The sequence below is a fragment of the Rattus norvegicus genome, chromosome 1 (assembly GCF_036323735.1).
Source record: "Rattus norvegicus strain BN/NHsdMcwi chromosome 1, GRCr8, whole genome shotgun sequence".
Taxonomy (NCBI): Eukaryota; Metazoa; Chordata; class Mammalia; order Rodentia; family Muridae; genus Rattus; species Rattus norvegicus.
In genome coordinates, this window is record NC_086019.1 from 181,326,965 (window position 1) to 181,341,332 (window position 14,368).

The 14,368-nt window shown below is 46.3% G+C and overlaps 1 protein-coding gene across 1 annotated transcript in view; it reads left to right on the plus strand.

Annotated features, from left to right (window-relative positions):
* Xylt1 (xylosyltransferase 1) overlaps positions 1-14,368 on the plus strand; it is a 282,826-nt gene that overhangs the window by 248,743 nt on the left and 19,715 nt on the right. Inside the window, 3 exon segments of the mRNA NM_022295.2 lie at positions 4,133-4,349; positions 7,029-7,205; positions 12,898-13,160. Of these exon segments, the coding sequence (NP_071631.1) occupies positions 4,133-4,349; positions 7,029-7,205; positions 12,898-13,160 (657 nt within the window).

The window sequence follows — 14,368 nt, forward strand, 5'->3', positions numbered from 1 at the left end:
TCATATTTAAGTAAAATGGCTAGTTTGTATTTTCCTACAGGGGGCCATGCCTGGGTGCTGGCCAGGGACAGCGTGGAGCAGGTTTGTGTGTGAGCATGACTCTGGAGCATCATCCATCCTCTCTGGGTCTCGGTTGCATTTCTCTTTGTTTTGCTCAGCTATAGAATTAATTATCTTAGTGAATGACTGAGGCTTCTTCAGACACATTGTAGGCCTGAAAGGGCTGCCTACACCTTTTAGAACTCACAAGAAAGTCCTGGGATAGCCCCATACTCGAGGTTATGCCAAGCAAGCAGTCAAGAAATGAGAAGAATGAAGGAATCACTTTGGCTCCTGAGGATACCACGGAGCTCCTCTTTACTGATTTCTTCTCCCCAGGGCCATTTGGTCACCTCTGAATTAATCAGGAACCCCACTTTTCTCAGCTGTTAGAATTCTGTCCCTTAAATCCCCATGGAGCCTATTTAGCTAAGACTTGCTCCTATATTAAATGTAAAAATAATCCTTGGAAAGCAAGCCACACATTTCTCAGAACCCAGGAAGTAAAACTGAATGCAAGAGTTTCTATTTGAAATTCAGGAAGCCCACCCTGAAGATGCAAGTCTGAATGGGCTCCCAAGAAAGCCTCCCTTCAAAGCAAAATGAGACTCTCATTCTTGGACGTTGTCTCTTTAAGGCAGCGGAACTACTCAGATCCTTCATGGCTACCCCTTTCAGAGTCAGCTGAAGCAGAAAAGAATGACAAAGACATTAAGAGCTTGCCTTAGAGAGCAGTTCAAGACCCCTAGCTCTGTCACTTTTGGAAGTTACTTAACCTTTCTTGGTTTGGCTGTTTGAGGCAAGTTCTTGCTGTGTAGCTCCAAGCTGATCCTGAGTTCAAGGCAAGCCTCTTGTCTCACTTTCCCAGGTGCTGAGATTTCTAAGCCTGACTGAAATTACTCAACCTTTCAGAGAGTCCATTCCTCTAACCCATCTGCTGCATGTCAGATGTTAGAGCCATTGGGTGGGTGCCTGGTTGTGTCCTTTCTGTGACTTCCTGATTGTCTAATGGTTGTGGTTCCTGCCTTTTTTGTCATCCATTCATCCCTTGGTAAACATTTGCTGAGTACCTAGAATATGGAATGCATTATTCTAGAGGTTACAGCAGAGAACCAGAAGCCAAACATCTCTGCCATCTCAAGACTTACATCTCATTAGCAGAAACAGATGACAAGTAAGGACCTTGCATATGAGAAAGAAGATGTGGTGAATAACACTAAAGCATGGAAAGAATTCAGGATGCTGGGAATGGGAGAGGAGGTCACTTACGAAAGAGTCTATTGACGACTGTTCCCACTCCTGGCTTGGGTGATTAGAACTTACTAAATGCTTTGCAAAGCCCTTGCATTGGGCAACTGATGTGGGAGGCTGTTGGAACTCCTACAGTGGGGTCACTGAGATAGAGACATGCTGAACTAGGATCAGTTCCTGTCTCTTCACAGTGCCTGTGTTGCTTTGGCATCACCTGTTACCCAGATGCCCCAGAGTAACCATGGCAATGAGAAGTAAAGCTAGGAGGATGGAGAGAACATCCTTAGTCTCTTCTGTCCATTATTGGTCCCATGGATGCAAACTAGTGCTTGGCCCTCATGAAAGAGGAGCCAGGGGCCAACACCTATAAAGACGGGGTGTCTTTAGAATTGGGTTATCATCCAGCTTCACCCTTCATGTTTCAAGTTGGCTCAAAGTATTGACTCTGCTCCTCTGGTTGATACCCAGACTCTTGGCTGTCGCTGTCTTTCAAAACAAAACAAAATACTCGGTCGTGCCTGTGGCATGAGAAACTTTTTCTAATCTTGAGGAATGGGTTATCTTTATTTGCTCATCCTAACCAGAGTGCATAGTTGCAGCCTATCCTGTCTGAAATGGCAGTGAGCATGGAATCCAGTCCCCTAAGGTCATGAGCATTTCATTGTGGAGATGGCTCGTACATGAATATTGCATTTGAGTATTATGACCCCGGACAGCACATTAAAATTACAAGATGCTATTAGCCCATAATGTAATTTGAAGTTTAAATGCTGTTGCATGGAAGGAGGAATTTGCTAGGCCCCTCACACATCTCTTTGATAGCATGGTTTCCTTGTGGATTTTTCACATAAGTTATCTGAAATTAAAGTTTTTAGCATGGTTCTGTGCAGCCACTGGACTTTATCTTGTGATTATTAGTAGCCAGTGTCAAGACAGAGTTTGATATTTCAAAGTTCAGGGCTTCCTTTCAGAATCTAGCGTGCTTTTGTGGAAGACTATAACCGATAGCTCCCACTGCATTCCCCAGGAAGAAAGGGTCTTTCTGTATGAACTCACTAAAAAGAATAAGACCAGGACATTGGACACCTAGGTCTTCTGCACACCTGGGTGTTCTGGTGAATTCTGCTGGCACGTGAGTCCTCTGCGTGTCTTTGGAAAAGGGGTCAGCCCTACATGATGCAGGGTTGCTGTAGGCATGACAAGGAGAAGATTCACACAGAGGTATGCTAATCAAAACTTCAAAGATGCAGATCCCTGTACCAGTCCATGGTTCTGAAGGCTGGAACAGCAGAAAGATCTCTGCTTTGGGAGCCTTCTGGGCTGTAGGCTCCCAGATACACAGCTCATTAGAATAAGGATCACCTTTCCTCCATGCTTGATGCCCTGAGCACCGAGAAGTATGCCTAGCACACAGTAGGTGTTCAATAAAGACTCACTGTGAGTGAACTGGAAGTTCAAGAAGAAAGCTTGTTTAGAGCTCTGTGCAAACTCCTGACACATTCCTTAGATCTTGTCTAAGGAGTTTTGATTTTCCCAGCTGCAGAGAGAGACAGAGACACAGAGAAAGACAGAAGAAATTCTACTTCTGCCCCATCTGCCCTGCATGGTCCTAAACGAGATTGTGTGTGTGTGTGTGTGTGTGTGTGTGTGTGTGTGTGTGTGTGTGTGTGTGTGTTCTATTACAAAACTCAGGGGCATCAATTTTGTGTTTGTGTGGGAAGACCTCAAAGGGTCCTTTCATTTATTTCTACCTAATATAGCCTGAGATCATGTACATATTAAACTGTGCCAACACCAGTGGTCACTGAATTAGCCACAGACTGGAATTATAAACTCTCCTATCATGTTATAGTTGGTGTAGATACCTCAAAGCACAATCTACACCCTCTAATCCCACAAAAAGTACTTTTTAGACATATCAGAATGCCACCACATCTCGTCATTTAATGTGCTAATGAAATACCCAAAAAATCCTAATTTGTTTTTTTTTTTCAAAATATTTCACAAACCCACATATAATGTGTGAGTTGAGAAGCAGCTATGAACAGGGACTGCAGTTCAGTGGTGGGGTACTAGCCAATCATGCTCAGCTCAAGTACCAAGTTAAAAAAAATATGCACATTAATACTAATGGCATCGTGGTTTTGTTCTGGTTTTTATAGCAGAGCTAAAGCAAGGTTTCACCCTGAACTTTCAGTTTATTCACAAAAGCCTTCATTGAACGTCTACCATGTGTTTAGCACTGTTCCCGATGCTCATGGGATCAAGGAGAAGGAAGGATGGCCCTTACTGCAATGAGCTAGCTAGGCATCCATGAGGAGCTTACATCCCAGAAGGCTCCCAACAAGTAGGCATCCAGAAATCTGAATTTGATGTGTGTGTGTGTGTGTGTGTGTGTGTGTGTGTGTGTGTGTGTGTGTGTGTGTGTGAGAGAGAGAGAGAGAGAGAGAGAGAGAGAGAGAGAGAGAAGGAATTTCACAGTACTATCCTAAGATGAGGACCTTTGATCTGCATTCATTCATCAAACTACCCCTCAGCCACCAAACGGCCATTGAGAGAGATTTCTAGAGAAGTGGAAGCAAGACTGAAGTTGCTGTGTAGCTGCATGAGGCTGTCTAGGCTCAGTGGTTCTTCTATCCAATAGAGCAGTAGTGATGTCTTCCCCATAGGTGCTATGCTATGCCTCACTCAGGAGAAACAAGAGGTCGACTCTGCATGAAATCCCCAGCTCAGATGAGCACACAGGAAGTGCTCAGTAAATGTGGTAGCTACCAGGATACTGTCTTAGGCTCCAGGAAGACCGCTATTACCCAGTTCCTCAAGGCCAACTTGTTTCACCCAGGTTCATCCGAAAGCAGGGCCTGGACCGTCTCTTCCTGGAGTGTGATACACACATGTGGCGCCTGGGGGACCGGCGAATCCCAGAGGGCATTGCTGTAGATGGCGGCTCTGATTGGTTCCTGCTAAACCGGAAGTTTGTAGAGTATGTGGCATTCTCCACAGATGACCTGGTGACCAAGATGAAGCAGTTCTACTCTTATACCCTCCTCCCTGCTGAGGTGAGTTCCAGGGCTGGAGAGGGGAGGGGAGCTAGGTATAGCCTTAGAAGAGAGTGAATGCTTGGCCATGTAACCCTGGCCCCATTGACTGTCCTCCAAACCACCACAGTGCTGAAGATCCCTGCAGACCTTGACCTCATAGCAAGAATGGTGATACACGTATAGTGACAAGGATGCTACCCTCATACTGCATGGTCTCTGTGTGTGCAAAGTACAGAAAAAAATAAATAAACTGAGTCATTCAGGCCCTACTTTTAATAGAAAAAATCCAATATTCTGATTTTTCTAGAAAAAGATATTACGGCTATTTGCAGGGGGAAAAAAGCGTTAGAATTGCAGACCCTCTGACTGTTGATGGCACTCTCTGGAATTGTGCAGTGCATGCTAAAAGTTGCAGGACACAGCTACATCACATAATCTCCCCGTCATCAATCATGCAGTAAAGCAGTAACCATTTTCAGCACCGGTAATCCCTCTTCTCATTTGAATACTGTTCTGTCACTCCTGTCAATCCCTGATAGTGCTGTCTTCATTGCAAACACTCTCTCTCTCTCTCTCTCTCTCTCTCTCTCTCTCTCTCTCTCTCTCTCTCTTTCAATCCAAAATTGCCCAGAGACAGTCAAATGGGATCTCCTTCACCGACCTCTTCATTGCCAGCCATCATGGCTCAGCCCTTCCTGTGGAGCATATTGAGCAAGCCCCTGAGTCCTCTGTGACATCAAGGTACAGCCCCCATTGCAGAAGTCTCCAGACTATTCTAAAACAGCCTGGCACATCCTGATTTGCTGCTGGCCACATGCTAGACGCCACCTTCTCTCAGATCTGAGTTTCTAGCTTCTAGCTTCACCTTCCTGACCTCCAGCCCAATTTTATTCTGACTTCCTAACCTCAGGAAAACCACAGTGTTTGTTCTGTTTTCACAGAGCCTGTGGCATTGCTCATGTGTGGTTCTCTGCTTCACCCCTGCTGGGGCCTCAAGCTCTGCTCACACAGCCTAGAAGAGACCATGCATCTCTGTGGACGGTTCCCATGTATCATCAGACCGGGGGCCAGCTTCTGAGAGGGTTAGCTGTCCACACACCTCACTGTGAGAAGCCCAGCCTCCCAGAGCCAGATTTTACTATTCTGTGTGCATGTTAAGTCATCAGCTTTTAATCCCATTTCAGTGAAAATCACCTTTTCTCTCCATTCTGATAACCTCCTCATCCATTATCTTGCAGGGAATTTCTGCATCGTTATAAAGGACACAGGGCAATTGGTAATTGGGTACTTTTCCCCACTGCTTGATGGAAGAAAGGTGCCTCTGTGGGCTTGTAGACAATTCAAGTTTAAATCCAGGTCCCCTGCCAATGTCATTAGCATCACAGGAAGGCAAGTGAGTGGCTTTGAGTGGCAGGTGGTGCTTCATTCTGCCCATCCACCCATTTAGAAGAGAGTCTCCAGGAGTTCAGTAGTTCTCAGCAGTATGCCAGCTATGCCACTGGTACCCAATGCTCTGAGCACACTCACTTCCCCACCCCTGCCTCCCCACCAGTCCCTAGGGTCTCAGTCAGACCCTCTTCCTCCATTGTGCTGTGTCTGCCTGCTTCTTCTTTCCTAGGCAACTCCAGGGTTAGAAGGAATCTAAAGGCTGTGTCTATAAATGTGCCAGTCAGATACATATCCACCAACAGCTTCCCTGGGGGACCAGAGCCCAGAAGAAAATGTATTCTCTGGTTGGCAGAGATTGTTATAAAATAGTGTTGAAACAGAAATCTCTCTTTCCCTTCTTTCTCTTAGCATCTCAGTGGCTCTCCAAACAATGTGTCTCCTTCCTGTCTCTTTTCCTCCCCGCATTACCTTTCTCTCAGAGTCTTTGGAAGAATTGGCCAAGGGTCCTACAAGTAGAAAATAACTGTGGGTCCTGGTTCATTACCACAGAAAGCATGCTGCCCACCTTGTGTTATATGGGCTCCCAGTTCAGTACTAGGGACAGGAAACAACCCCTCAATACCTCATTTAACCTGGCTGTGAGCTCAATGGCTTCTGAAAAAGGACAGCAAGCACATACCTAACTCCAGTTCTAACCACAGTTCCTTAGAGCAGTGGGGCTCTACCAACAGCAACATCTCTCCCACCCACCTCTGCTTGTGTTATAGTGAAAGTGATGGGCCTTGGTTTGTCATCCCACCCTTCCCTGCACCATAGTTGCACTGTAAGGATGAACCCATGAGTCTGGCCTTCCTCATCCAGAAGTGAAATCCCAGCTCATTAGACATTGTTACAAATCCATTTCAAACCTGACCTGAGCCCTTGCAGCCCATAGTTTCTTGTGAAGCTGTCCCCCATGTTTGTCCCTGGTCCCCATGTATTGACACATCCTCAGAAACTCTTCCTATTGATTAAACAGACAGCAGATGTTCAGGGTGATAATGAGAAGATATCTTCATATCAGATTCTAGACACAGTGAAGGGATGTTCAAGGCATTATATTTGCAGGTAGAATTAGTCAGTGAAGATTAAACAGACATCTTACCCTGAGATGGACTGACCTGGAGGCTGACACTGTGTGCCTTCTGAGAGACCTAACACTGGTGTCCTGGATAGCTCTTTGAAGTTGATGGTCCTCAGGAAGGACATGCCAATCCAACATACTTGGTTGTGTCACTGGGTTCTCAGTAACTTTTCTCTCCCCTGCAGTCCTTTTTCCACACGGTCCTGGAGAACAGCCCCCACTGTGACACCATGGTGGATAACAACCTGCGCATCACCAATTGGAACCGCAAGCTGGGCTGCAAGTGCCAGTACAAGCATATTGTGGACTGGTGTGGCTGCTCTCCCAATGACTTCAAGCCTCAGGACTTCCATCGCTTCCAGGTGAGCCTGCTTGTCCCACCACACCTTCCCAGAAGGCCATTGCAAGCCTTTAAGACCAGACCTATGTGCCACCCTCTACTCACTGCCCAATCTATCTATATCCAGAGTTAGCAAGCATATATCCCATAATGAGTGGCTGAACCATCCTCCCCAGATAGGCTCATTATATCCCCCAATAGCCCTGCCATATGTATGTTGCTGTTATTATGATTCTCCATCTCAGTGATAAAGAAACTGAGGTTCAGAAGGTTCCAAAACTTTGTTCATGATCATACACCTCAGACTAAAGAGATGACTCAGTGGGGAAGAGTGAGAGCTGTACCACAAGCACAAGGACCTGCCATTGGATTCATAGCACCCATGACAGAAGCCTTGAATGGTTATATGTCTTTAACCACAGTGCTGAGGGAATAGAGGAACAGGAAGGGTCATGAGTTGTGGTGGCCAGAGGAAATGGTGAGCATCAGGTTCAGTGAAACATCTGTCTCAAGGCAGGGAGCCCTAGCGGGGATAGGAGAGATGCTCAACATCCTCGTCCAAGCTCCTTATACACACGCACAGGGGTTTACACCTGCATACATACATGCACATGCAGAAAAACACTACAGAGAGAGAGAGAGAGAGAGAGAGAGAGAGAGAGAGAGAGAGAGAGAGACTGACTCATGGTTGTGCACACACTCAATAGAAGATGATGATGTAACTGATGTAACTTGTCACCCATTTCCAATGCCATTCTCAGCATCTCTACTTTGCCTCTCAGTCATAATCCCCTGGAATATTTGTTAAAAAACATTTTTCTGGGCATGTGCTTGAATATCTTGAGGCATTTTTTTTATTCCAGCACTCTTGGCATTGTAACTGGGTCACTGTGCTGGTGGGGACCATCCTCTGTGGTCTCCATCCCCAAGATGGTGGCTGCATCCATCAACTGTCAAAGGTACTCAACAGCATCCCTAAAATGTGACCTAGGTTCAATCTTGCCTATTCTTGGAAACTACTGGTCTCCAGCAAAGTCTAGAATATTGCTGTATTTCCAAAGTGTAGTTTGGAATACACTGAGGAGTATCCAAGTTGGGAGACTACCATGTTCTATACACTTGAAGGAGTAATACTAGTTGATGTCTCTTAATAGCCTGTATTGTTCTGAACAGTGTGGAGGTAGCAGAAAGGAAATGTTCACTTGCTTTCCACAAGCCTTGAGCATGTCTTAGCCCCCAGATTCTGCTCTAGATGGAATCTCTTCTCATTCTATATGCTGTCCTAAGACAGTGTGGTGACTGGAAGGGACAGAGCTCTGAGTTTCTGCCTTTTTTCTAACAGAATCGGAACAAAATCCCATAAAATGTTTAAACAGATCAGGTGGAGGTTACTATAGCCATCACATGGAGATGACATTCTGCTTCTCAGAAAGATGTCAAGAGCAGCATCCCCAGCTGATGACGTCACAAGACATCCTCGCTGTGACGGCATAGAGTCAAAATTGCCTTTATAGAGCTTTAGGTCTCTTAACCAGGTCCCATGGAACATTGCCAAACACATGCAGTATCTCCATTACCAGGAGGCTTGTGCAAGACAGAGCCTTAGCGTCCTCCACAGCTACAAGTCAGCATCAAGCAGGGACTGTGTAGGTCTCCATTCTGCCCTGTCAGATCTACTCTTTACCAGCCATGGGCCTGAGTCTCTTTGATCATTGGCTTTGCTAGGTTGGACATCATCTGCTCTGTAGGTGGGGAAACTGAACCCACAAAGAGATTCAAATCACTTTCCTGTGGCCATGAAGCTAAGGAATATGGTGGGGCTAAGGACAGATGGCAGATGGGTATGTGGGAATTTTACCATTAGTTTCCACTAGTTCTGTGCTTGTCTGGACACACAATAAGCAGCCATTTTTATGTTGTCATCTATACCTCCCAATGTCTCCACTTACTGTCTTCATCTGCCTATATTTGGTAGTGCGCTGAGAACTACTAGGAGACCCCCAGACCCATGTTAACTTAAGCATGGACCTGGGTGGTTTGAGCCTCTCCGTTCATACAGAAAGGATGCACAAAGAAGGAGGAATGGCTCATCTATCTAAAAGAAGAAAAGTGACCCATGCTTCTGTCTAGGGAGATCCCTGCCCCTGCTGCAGACCTTCAGCACTAAGAGACAGCAGCTCAGAGCCTTGGTATGCTGATTCTTGAGGGGTGTTGCTCTCCTCAGGGTGTTCCTAGATATGTCATCTGTATGCCAGTCCCAACACCCTGGGGGACATCATGGTCTCCAATGAAGCCCAACTAACTTAGTAAATTGTATGCGCACAGCTTTCCTTTGCAGTAAGTAAAGATCAAGGCTATCCTTCAACATCCAGACTCACGAGGCTGAAAAAGCAAAAAGAATAGAAGTTCTTTTTCCAATGAACTCTGAGGAGGAGAATGATAAAAATAACCACATACCCTTGGGGCTAGAGAGATGGCTTGGCCATTGGAAGTACTACTTCCTGCTCTTCTGGAGGAGCCAAGTTCGGTTCTCAACACTATGTCAAATGGCTCACATCAGTTGGAACTTGAGCTTCAGGGGATCCAAAACCCTATTCTGGCCTCCTTGGGAACTCACATGCATGTGGCATTCACACACACACACACACACACAGACACACACACAGACACACACACACACACACACACACACAAATAAATAAATAAATTCTTCAAAAAGTAGTATACACTTCTAGAAGATTATTCCGTGGTCAGAGAATAGCAGATGGAGGACGTAGAAGCCATCTTGCCAATGAGGCAGATTATCTGACCCTAGAAAATGACAACCTGTAGGTCAATAGGGAGCCCAATGGCCAAATTAAGCGTCAATGGTGTATCCCTTAACAGCAACAGAGAACACATGCAAGTAATTCATGCCTGCACCCATTTCAAAGACAAGGAAATTGAGGTTGGAGCAGCGGGACAACACTGCCTAAAGACGTGCACTCCTAGGAAGTAGCAGAGGCCACGGACTCAAGGGGACTGACTCCCTATTGCTGTCCAACCACTCTCCAGACAGACACCCCAGGGCTCAGGAAGTGAAGGGGAGGGAGTGTTCCGCAGGACTCCAGGATGTTTCTCTCTGAAGGGCTTCCTGCTCACTCACTAACCTATCCTAGAGGGACTTTTTGGAAGAGCTTAGGGTTTGGAGCTGTGGGATTTGGTCCAAGTGTTAGGCTGTGAGCATTTCCTGAGTGTTGATTTTCTCTGTGAGATAAATGTCCTTGTCTGCAGAGGGGGAGTGACAAACCCTGCCTGGCGGAGGAGCCACCAGAGGCTTAGGTGTTGAGATGCATGATGCCCTTCGTTATTCTCTGTGCAATTGGTGTTAGTGCTGCAACTCTTAGTCCTCAGCGGGACCCATGGAGTCTGATCTGTAGCAACAGTTGGCCAGAGTGAGCTCCTCAAGGGACAGAACTGGGCTTTATCTCTGTACGGTCCCGGACCATGGGTCAGCACACCACAGCTCCCTGACCACAGTCAGCCCAGCCTACTGTTATAAATGAAGCTCTGTTGGAACGCAGCCACTATAGCTCATTTACTATTTTGCCTCTGGATATAACCTTGCTTCAGAGTTGAGAAGTTTCAGTGCTTTACATATTTACTGTTTGGCTCTTTGCTGAAGATGTTTGTGAAGCCTTAGAAGTAGCATGATGCTTACAGATGGCAGGTGCCTCGCACTTTAGTTATTTTTTAATCTGTGCATTGTGTGCATGAATGCCCGAGTGTCCTTGCGTGTGCATATGCAGTGTGTGTGTGTGTGTGTGTGTGTGTGTGTGTGTGTGTGTGTGTGTGTGTGTGTAGAGACCAGCTTCATCTATTATTTCTCTGGACAGTCTGCTGGAGAACTCAGTCCTCCATCTTCATGAGATCAGCTAAGACTACTTGCAAATGTCCATGGTGGTGTGGCCTGTGAACTGTTGACAAGACTGCACAGGAGGAGTCAGTGGTGTAATTGAACTCTCACCTGACTATCTAGCCTGCTGTCTTATCCTAATTGCTTATGGCCCAGGCTTCTCAGGAACGGGATAGAGTTTTCAGGCTAGGGAAGTTTAACAGGAAGAGGCTCCATCTGTGCAGCTATGGAGCTATCATCTCTGCTTGGTGCAGACCTTCTAGATGCTCTGTGGTCATCCACACCCATGCCTATAACCCCTCACCCATGCTCTGTAAGTAAGCCTAATAAACCCATAGGTTCCCCGGGGTGAGCACTGCTTTAACTGAACTTGGATTTGACATTGAGGTCTTAAGAAGAGGAAGTAGATATGATTTAAGTCTCCCTAGAGGAGGTATTTTGTTAACAGTACTCTCAATGAAGCAGGGTCTCTCAGGAAACCCAGAATTCCCAGATTTGGCTAAGCTGGCTGGCCAGCAAGCCCCAAGGATCTACCTGTCTCTACCTCTACAGCCCTAGGATTACAGGCACACATCACTTGCCCAGCACTTTTACATGGGTCCAGAAATTCAACTCAGGCACTCATGCTTACAGAGCAAACATTTCCCTAGCTGAGTTGTCTCCCTTAGTCAACATATATTGTCTTTTGACTTTCAACCCTAAGTCTTCACCCTGGATCTGCCACTGATTTGCTATCTGTCTGTGGACAAATTCTTCTCTCTCTCTCTCTGGACCCATTTCCACGAGTTCTCATTTCACACAGCAAACAAAATCAACCGGGAGCTTCCTTTGGGATTTACATTTCTGAACGTCACCCCCAGAGTTGTTGACTGACCGGAGAAAAGGCAAGGGCTATGGGTTTGCATGTTGGAAGTCTTGCTCAGACCATGGTCCAGCCGATCCTCACGCTGGGACAGGGTGTGTGGAGTCTCACTGGTGCTAAGAAAAACAGCTGCTGGTTGAAGGGAATTTTTTATTTCTATTGTAAAATGGTTGTCTAACAGATTTGTATCCTGAAATTCCAGATTAACTGAGACAAAGGAAAATGTTAGGATAAAAGAAGGGAAAGATCATAGACAAGGTGGAGTCCAGCATGTGAGTGACTGGGTTTTTCTTTGGAGTCACTTGGAAAGCTACAAGTGCAGAATGTTGTACTCCCAGCTCCTGGAGAGTATCACCCCCTGGAGTGTCCCTTGTGAGCCCACAAATCAGCTAAGACACTAGGAGACACTAGGGCAATGGCAGGAAGAAGAGCCCATGTTTTGTCCAAACCGATGGACTGCCATTCCTGTTTACCTACCATTGCCACCTCAGAATGTGGCCCGGGTTTCCCACAACAGCCACTATTTAAAAGGAAGCCAGAAATGTTTCCGAGAATCTTCCCTTTGTAAACATTGCCAGTGAATTTGATTTTAAAGCACTCTCCCAGCCAAGTAAAATACATCCATCCTGGGATGCTCCTCTGTGACCTTCACTAAAAAGCTGGGAGCCAACGCTAGCACTGAACACCCACGGTTCATTTATTTCAGGGTCATTTGAGTGGTGCTTCCAAAATACCCACCACGCTTTGTTGCCTTACAGATACTAACGTCATCCACTCTCTGTGTGACCCATTTTATAGAAGATAAAGTTAAAAACAGGTCATGGAGTCCCAGGGCTGGAGTTTGAAGCTGGCAGGTTTACTGCAGTGGCTTGCCTCTCCTTGTAGGATATAGGATGAAGAAAGCCCCTACTGCTTGATAATAAAACTTAGGGTTTTTTTTTTCTCTCCTGAGCACAGCAGACGGCCCGGCCCACCTTCTTTGCCCGAAAGTTCGAAGCCATAGTGAACCAGGAAATCATTGGGCAGTTGGACTCTTACCTGTATGGCAACTATCCTGCGGGCACCCCGGGCCTCCGCTCTTACTGGGAGAATGTCTATGACGAACCAGATGGCATCCAGAGCCTCAGCGATGTGGCACTCACCATGTATCATTCCTTCATCCGCCTGGGTCTTCGAAGGGCTGAGTCATCGCTACACACGGATGGGGAGAACAGCTGCAGGTGAGCTGGGTGCTGAGCTGGGTCCCAGGCAGAGCAAGATGCTAATGTCATGCTCTCCTCTCCCTGCTCCTCCTGATCACATGAGTCTTTCTACTCTATGCTAGCACTCTGCTTGCTATTTTACCTTTATTCTCCAAACACAAGCTGTGATGCTGGCCTTAATCACAGTCATTGTTTATGCTACTTACAGGTACTCTACCTCCCTCCCTCCCTCCCTCCCTCCCTCCCTCCCTCCTTTCTTTCTTTCTTTCTTTCTTTCTTTCTTTCTTTCTTTCTTTCTTTCCCATTGGCCTGTCTTCCTTGGCTTTTCTTTTTTGCAAACAGTATTGTACTGTCACCCAGACTGACCCTAAGCTCATGGTGATCCTCCAGCCTCAGCTTCCGCATGCTAAGATCACAGATGTGCACCATTCTATCTAACCTTGGGCAAAGTCAGATCCTCGGACCCTCAGTTTCTTCACATAGAAGATGAAAAGAAAGTGCTCACAGCCACTTCTCCAGTGTAGTATCATCCTCGTTTGAGTGTTCAGTAGCTTGCACATGATTCTGGTACCCTAGTGACCCTCATTGAGCTATCCCAACGGTTAGTGATGAGTGTTGTGGTTGAGATAGTAACTGGTTAGCTGCCCCTCTCATTGCTGTTTCATTGTGACTCTTTATTTACTGTCCCATCACTGCATGGTCTAGCTTTTCAAATCATTAGGGCCTTCGAGTCCCACCCTGTCAGAAGCTGCCGTGCATTATGGAGTATGCATGTGGACACATTTATGTAACTGTGGAGTTACATGACCACAGAACAATGTCAGGCGACCTTCTCCACCGCTTGCCACCTCACTGTCTTTCCTATTCCTTTTAAAGTGCATGTATGTGTATGCACATATGTTTTTGTTGGGTATGGAGGTATGTGTATGAGAGTATGGATAGCCATGGAGGCCAGAAGAAGGCATCAGGTGTCCTGGAGCTGGAGTTACAAGCAATTCTGAGCTACCCATTCTGGCTACTGGGAACTGAACTAGCACCATCTACAAGAGCATCTTGTTCGCCCTTACACTGCCCAACCTCCTTTGCGGCCCACTATACATGTGTGTGTGCGTGTGTGCGTGCATGTGTGTGATTTAGATAGAGTCTCTCCCTAAACTTGACACTCACTAATTCAGCAAGACTGGTCAGCAAACGCAGGGCTCCTCCTCTCTCTACCTCCCCAGTGC